Source organism: Suricata suricatta, chromosome 1 (assembly GCF_006229205.1).
Source record: "Suricata suricatta isolate VVHF042 chromosome 1, meerkat_22Aug2017_6uvM2_HiC, whole genome shotgun sequence".
Classification (NCBI taxonomy): Eukaryota; Metazoa; Chordata; class Mammalia; order Carnivora; family Herpestidae; genus Suricata; species Suricata suricatta.
This window is the reverse complement of record NC_043700.1, coordinates 156572203-156580268: the sequence shown is the minus strand read 5'-3', so window position 1 is coordinate 156580268 and position 8066 is coordinate 156572203. Positions and strand designations below refer to the sequence as shown.

Sequence of the window (8066 nt, the reverse complement as noted above, 5' to 3'; positions counted from 1 at the left end):
TATATCTTCCCAATTTGTCACTTGTTAGTTTTAATCAGTTTTTATAAAATATTTCAAATACCTGGAAATAAAAAGTAAAATAATGAACATCCACATATCATGTTTTGATTAATTTGCTTGAGATGTTTTTCTTGAATAAAGTATTATAAATTCAGTTGAAGCCTGTCTTATATCCTAAAATCTAGTTTCCTTCCTGTCTTTGTTTATTTTTATAAGTATCTATCCATCTAAAATATATCTATAGAAATATATATTTTAGATGGATAGATACTGAGTGGTTTTTGCACTTAAATATATATTTTAGATGGATAGATGCTGAGTGGTTTTTGCACTTAAATATTTTCAGCTTTACTTAATGTTATAATGGTCATTCTGCATCTACCTCATTTTGTTTGGATTGTTTGTGTTTAATATTTTATATTGTGACTTATCTATGTAGGTATTTCTATATTTTTATTGTTGGAATCCATTGCATAACTGTGTCAGTATTTATTTATTCCCAATAGATAAACATTTAGGTTTTTGTCAATTTTACACCATTAAAAGTAACATTGCAATGAACATTCTTAGGCTGAATGTATGTCTCAAAGGCATATTCCTAGTGGTAGAATTCCATGCCAAAGGACATGTGCATCTTCAACTTTACCAGTTATGCCCAAATGGCTTCACAAAGTACTCAGATCAATTTGTATGCCTACTGAAAGTATATCAAAGTTCCTAACCAATATTTAGCATTCTTACATTTTCAATACATTTAAAATGGTGTACATTGTTTTAATTTGCAGTTCCTCATTTACAGTAGTTCTTTACCCTTTTTTCTTTTTCTCTTATTTACCTGTAGGATATTTTTCTTTTTTGGTAAATATTCATATAATCCATTCACAAGTTCACAGTTTAATTTGCTGAGTGGATGATAATTTTTAAGATCCCTAGGAATTACCAATAGAAGTTAATAAGAGTAATAATGGCCAATGGCTTTCAGGGACAGCTTTAATAAAAAAATTTTTTTAAAAGGAAGTTGAGTTGAATCTTGAGGGGGAAGGTCTTAATTAACAGGATTAGATTAGAAAAGAAATAAGCAACTCCACAGAGGAAGTATCTGTTGAAAATTTTAAGACACACACACACACACACACACACACACACACACACAATCCCATAGTCTGTCTGGGTCTGATGATTTTTAGCATGTTTCAGTTATTCACTTATTCCTTTTAATTATTTTGAATTTATTCTCATTAGTTCCAAAAAGTATTCAATATAGCTTACACACAATATCTAATCAGTGCAGCATATCTGTTTTTAAATTAGTAAAGTATGACACATAAAAATTAAATTTAGGATTGGAAGCCATCAGGGAGAAATGTAACATAACAAAATGCAGGTCATTAAGAACTTATATAATGATTAAAGCTGAATTGTACTTATAACTCTGAGATTCCCAGTGACCAGAGCAAATAAGGAAATGAATGAATTTTAGGATTCCTATTGCCTTTCACAGACTAGGTAGGGTCTGGGAAAAATTTTCTCCCACAAGTCCTCATAAATAAGATACTGAGTGATGCAGTGGGCTCCGTCCATGATAGCACCCCAATAGTAGATGCTATTATAAATATCTAATGACTTTTTGTAGTGACCTTCCATGAAAATGGAGACAAATTTAAAAGCCAAATTTACTGAAACTGATCCAAATTAGGGCATACTAAACATTAGGATTCAAGTATATGAAATCACCCCATAGTCTTCCTTAATTCTAGGATAAAATATTGGCTCTTTTATAGACACTGATAAGTACAATCCTGGCTGTTATTCAAAAAATAATTTGGGGGGGTGGCTTATGACCAACTGGAAAGCTTATATTTTAATAAAAGCTATATAAGTTGGATAACATAGGAACACCTAATTAAATACTTCTTTTATGAATTGAATTCCACTAGCAAGGCTACAATTGCAACCTCCAAAAGATGGATAAATTGACAAATTTCATGTGGAAAGGACTCTGTATGCCATCTTCTTCAATGTTGTATCACCAGGTTTTAGCACTAAGTCTGACACTTATAGGTGCTCAATAAATATTTGAAACAATAAATGGATAGACAAATGAATGAAATAAACATGCACAAATTTTATTTCCTACAATGCAGCTTTTGCAGAGTTCTGCCACATAAGAGGTGCTACGCTTCAGCAAAGACCTGAAGCATAAATAAATATTTTCTTTTACTCATTAAAAGCAGATACATATGAATTAAAAAGAGGTAGACTTGACACACTTTTCAGAAAATTAAGAAACCTGATTAGGAGTTAGCTATCATTGTCCCCAGAAGAAATTACCTCAGTGTTTAAGGTTGTTATGAGGCTCAAATGAGAAAATGAAGTTAATATATGAAGAATGTCAAGATGTACACATGTGTAAATGTTTGTACAATTCTTTAGTTACCATCCAAATGTCTCCACGTGCTGACCTTTCCAGCTATTTGATGTCTCCATTACACTTCTGCAAACTTGCACCAGTCGGTCACCTCTTCTCCATGCTAAACACTACTGGACCTTAGTTCCTTTTGTCTGGGGCATTGTAATGACCCTTCTCCCTTCTCCTTCTCTCCTCTCAGCGTCGATACTTCATAGCATAGAGTAGTCAGGTCCATGGATTCTGGGTTGAAATGCTGATTCAACAACTCATTAAGCTGTTTGTTATTGAATTAATTACATCAATCTGATTTGTTCTCAGTATTGCCTATAAAATCAGTATAATAATAATATCTTCCACATTTGGATTGTTAGGAAGGCTCAAATAAGATTATCTACATAATGTGCACAATAACCAGCGGATAGTCAACAAATGATAAATTTTAATTATTCTCACCATGATTATTTCACCAAAACACTGCCTGAAACTGACATCTGACCTTGACCATCCCTATTTAAATCTTTCAGTGATTTCTAGAAGCTTAAATTGGCATAGTAAAGGATGTAACTTCCCTTATAGTCTGGCTTCAGTTTCCCTTTGCACCCTCTTCACCACCATCCTTACCCCTCTCCTTTTATATTCTAACCAATTATTTCTGGTTTCAGGTCTCTGGGTAAACAATAGCCTTTTAAGTCTCCAAGATTTGGCACAGGCTGTTTTCGCCTTCTGTAATACCCCTCCCTTCTTGCTCTGACAAAAAACTTTCTCCTTCTCTGGACACCATTATCTACCTCTCTCTGGTTGTACTAACAAGAGTCCTGTCAGTTTTTAAACTACCTAGAGACATATTGAATTTACTTATATTTGTGTCAGTCTTCCTGACAGGGAGCCTGTGAATTTCTTTAGGTCGGGAACCCTCTTTAAGTTGTCTCTAAGTTCCAGAATGCTTAGAACATAATAAAGATTAAATATATACCATTAAACAAATTAACAAACTCCTAGCCCAGGGCCTCCCGCATAGCATGTGCTCAATGACATTTACTGAATTGCATTGACTGAATTTAATATAATTCAAACAACTCTTGCTCCTACAGAACCCCGATCTATTTTCGAACAGAGATTAGACCCTCTGGGTGCTTCACGGTTCTGTTCTGGGCTACGAATGTGAGTTAACATGCCAGCAATTTTAAGAAAGAGGTTTTCCTTACCAGAACCTAGAAAAAAGTGGGACTTGCAGCAGATGGCACTAGAAAAAGGGTTGCCTGCCCAGAGCTGCTGCCTCATCGCTTGTTCCCTTAAATCCCGTGCCTGGAGAGACACGAGAGGGGGAGGGAAGAAAAGTGGGAGAGCGAGTGAAAAAGTTGGCCCGCCTCTCCTCCCACCCTCCCACAGAGAAGGACTACACTAAGGCAGATGTCCTAAGACGCCTCCCAAGGGGACCTGGTTCTTGGAGTCCTCAAATACGTCTTGAGTTCCCGCTGCCCCTTTCCTTCTGCACACACCCCCCTCCTCCCCAACCCCCTCCCCCCCATCACAGGAACAGAGGCACACACCGGAGACCAGAAAACGGCCCCGCCTCCAGACTTTCAGTTTTAGGACCACCGTGACTGCCAATGAAGGATGTCAATCACAGGCAACCTTAGCCAGATCCCTGGGAGTTGAATTAAAAAAAAAAAAATCAGGTTGAGGACAGAAAGGAAAATGAACCTAGCAACCTCCAAAGCACGAAGAAATCTCAGTATGCAAATACAGGATCCCAAGCAAGGAAAGAGCAGGATATCTCCGACTACCCAGAGGACCTGCAGCACCACAAACAGGAACTTTAAAGGGATTGAAATCTGTTGCCTGTTCCACTAGGAATATTGTTTGCAAGGCACAAGGTGTCTTTTGGTAGTGAGCACTCTCTGCGCATGCGCAGGTCCATTCGGGAATTACTGCCCTGCCGCCGACTAAGTTGCATTCCTTGAATCTTCGCAGAAAAGACAATTCTTTAATCAGAGTTAGTAATGTGGACAGTACAAAATCGAGAGAGTTTGGGACTTCTCTCTTTCCCTGTGATGATTGCCATGGTCTGTTGTGCACACAGGTGAGCTGCTGATCTTGAACGTCTCTTTTTCCTTGGTGTTTTTCTTTTTACATGCTTGCTGGATCATATAGCTTGTTATTTGGGGGTAGGTGTGCTTGTCTATATTTATGTCTGCTCTCAGTTTGTGTTCATTCTGAATACGGTCCCTACTTCTTCCCTTCAGCGCCAATGAGCCCAGCAACATGTCATACGTGAAAGAGACAGTGGACAGATTGCTCAAAGGATATGACATTCGCTTGCGGCCGGACTTTGGAGGTAATGCTTCATCCTTTTTCAACCTGTAACCCATATCTAGCTCTCCTTTCCTGTCAAAGATAAATGTCAAAAAAAAAAGCATGTCATTTCCGCAAGTGTGCGCTACGCCCTACGCCCTGGACACACACACACACACACACACACACACACACACACACACACACGACCCTCAGTCGAAGGTGGATGAAACCCCGGGCAGAGCCGACCTTGCCCGGCCTGACACACCCTCTGCATAGTCACTGCATCACGCGTGTGCCCACACCTGTTTTCCCAGGCTGTCCCCTGCAAGGGGGAGACGGGGATGGAGGAAGCCCATTCAGAACGTAGTAAGCACAGGGAAGCCCCCCTCCTCTCCCCATCCTGTCGCCACTCTGAGAATATGTCCATAATGTGTCCCACCTCCCCGCAGGGCCCCCTGTGGATGTAGGGATGCGGATCGATGTCGCCAGCATAGACATGGTCTCCGAAGTGAACATGGTGAGTGGCCTCCCGACGCGCCCGCGGCCGGGCTTACGCAGATGTGAAATGGACCGGTCCCCGCGCCCTCTGCGTTTCATTGGCGGTCACCTCGCCCCGGCCCCGGGAGTCCCACTCCGCGCGCTCCCCACACTGGCACACACTCCCCACTCCCCGTTGCCCCTGGTTTGTATTTTCAACACACACACCCACACACACACACACACACACACACACACACACACGCTACTGCAGTGTTTCGGAGGAAACGTGCTCGGCACTATTAGGGGAAGGACGGGTGACTAGTGCGGGGGGGATCGGGTGGGGCGGAGTCTGAGCGTTACTTGAGCCGGGTTTCCTTGGGTGTCGGATGCCGAGGGCACCACCTGCCGGCGGCCCAGCGGCCTGCAGCAGGGGCCCGGGACGGTGGTCAGCTGCCGCATCCTCGCTGGGAGCCGTAGCCCAAGCCCTCCAGCCCGCCCGGGTCCCGCCACCCAACGCCCAAGTTCGCCGTCAAGGTTTCAGAGTGTCCCCTCCCTCTTTCCAGGCTCTAGCACACCTTGAGGCAGGAGCAACAGGCTGAGACTACATACAGTCTATGCTTGTTAATACGAAAGTGCTCAAGTCAGCTTCTGGGGAGACTTGTATTGCTCCCTTGTGCGGGTTGATGAATTTGCCTTCCAGCATCATGCAAATTTAAATGGAAATAGAATGGGTCGAGTTACTGCTTTGCTTTACCCTAGAAACTTAAGCCGGACAGAAAAGCCTGATGATTAAAGGGACCCTGGAAGTTGGGGGTGAAGAGTAGGGCCTTAGTAACATAGCGCCATCCTTTCAAAAGGTTAGCATTCTTTTATTTCCGTATTTTCTTCTCCCTTTCTGAAGCTGTTGCACAGTAGATTGAAATCACAGCAGTCATCTTCTCCATTGGCTGTTTCCAACCACTGTGGGGTAGCAGTTTTCTAGTTGTTAGAGTTTCTATCTGTTGCTTCTCGGAAGGCAGGGGCGAAAAAAGCCTGTTGATTTTCTAGAACCAACCATCCAGGGAAACTGCTAGATCTACGGGAGCAAAATGCCATTTGTATTTCATTTGCGAAAAAATATTGTGACAGCAGAAATTTTAGACAGCCTGAATAATTTAAAGACGAAAACCCTCTGGGATTTTGTCACTCTATAGCTGTAAAGGCCATTGAATTGTCATCTCGTTACTAGTGTGGCGTGTTATCTTAACATGCTAAGATTTAAGAATTTTTTCTTTTTTTAGGTTGTGTCAAGGAAAAGGAAATATGTTTATAGTCTATTCAAAAGGATTAGAAGAAGTCTGACTATTAAATTTCTGTGTTTTATAGTTGTAACTTCTGCTTTAAATAGCTATTGAAAATAAGGTGTCTCTGGTGGTTGTATTGGAAAAAGAAAAACAATTTTTAAAAATGAATGCACAGTGAATATTTTCTGACTCAAGGAAGGTTTTTAACAGATTGTCTTATTAATAATATTCTGTTCACATACATCTCACTACCACAAAGTAACCCCAAACACAATTTACAAACACTGGATAATGTAGTAGTAACATGTGCACATATTCAAATCATACCTAATCTCTGCCATTGCAACTGGATAAATTGGATAATGAAGTACAAAGTAGTCTATATCATGTAGATAAATGCTGATAATATTTTTCTTTTCAAGTCATTTATTTTGGCACCTTGTAAGTACCAACATAGATAATTTATAAAGTGGGAGAAGATTCAGACAGCCCAAAAGGCAAACTGTGCTTTTGCTGGTGGTTCATTTTCTGTATAGGGTACTAGACTTTACAAAATTTTTAAAAATGTGTAATTCTGTTGACTCTATTTACAAACAACTTTGGAGCTACAAAAAGAAACTGAATTGAATAAGGAAGTTGCTATTAACCCAAACAACCATTTCAACATAAAAACTCTGTATAATTAGTTGTTTAACTGAATTCATACATAGTCCAGACAAAACGGATTGAGTTTAATTGAAGTACCCCCTGGAAAAAGCTTCTAATGATGGAATAATACAGCTTACTTATGTGCTGCACCATGCTTATGTGTACTTGATTTCCAAAAATATTCTCCCAACAGATAAGCCTTTGAAAAACATATTGTATTAAAATACCAATTACCTTTCCACTATGGTGTTAGAAACTGATGAGAAAATATAAAACACTAAACACTGAAAAATAGTAAACCTTGATTTACTTACTGTTCCTTGTTTCTTTTTGTAATGAAAACTAACAAGATCCAAAGTCTATTTTATCTTCTCTCATCTATGACAAAGCATTAAGATAAACAGATTGGAAATAATGCCAAGAAAAATGGAAACAAGAGGACTTTCAAGATCGAGGGTTATCACCACCACCTCAATAGTTAGCCCTGGTTAAGAGCATTGTCTACCATATGCTTTGAATTTTAGATAATATAAGCAGGGCTGAATTGTTAGTGGAAATAAGACTCAATGATTTTTATATTAAGCATGTTTTAGTGCCCTGATAGGCAGTAGCTTTTGAGGTTATATAAAAGGATTTTTTTTTACCAAAATTGACAAAAATTAAGAATGGACAGAGAATATAATAAAAAATAGCTCTAAAGAAACTTGAGACTAAAATCCATTCCTAAAACACTATTCATTCTTATATTTTTGTTCATTAACATTATTACCCACCCATTCCATGGCTGAGAAAATAACATGATAATTGTACATTACATTAATGGGTTTGAACATGAGGCTTTGTTAGGTTTTGTTCTTTCCTTATGCTACCCTATGTGAAATATAATTCCATATTGGTTTAAAGCACTCTCTGTTTTCAAGACTAACATAACATTGAGTATTTTCTGA

General features: G+C 39.4%; 1 protein-coding gene across 1 annotated transcript in view; it reads left to right on the top strand.

The window, feature by feature from the left end:
* The first annotated feature begins 4331 nt into the window (after positions 1 to 4331).
* Positions 4332 to 8066, top strand: part of GABRB1 (gamma-aminobutyric acid type A receptor beta1 subunit) — a 373510-nt gene continuing 369775 nt past the window's right edge. Inside the window, exons 1-3 of the mRNA XM_029946293.1 lie at positions 4332 to 4493; positions 4657 to 4748; positions 5158 to 5225. Of these exons, the coding sequence (XP_029802153.1) occupies positions 4414 to 4493; positions 4657 to 4748; positions 5158 to 5225 (240 nt within the window). The 5' untranslated portion in view covers positions 4332 to 4413. The remainder of the gene's footprint in view (positions 4494 to 4656; positions 4749 to 5157; positions 5226 to 8066) is intronic.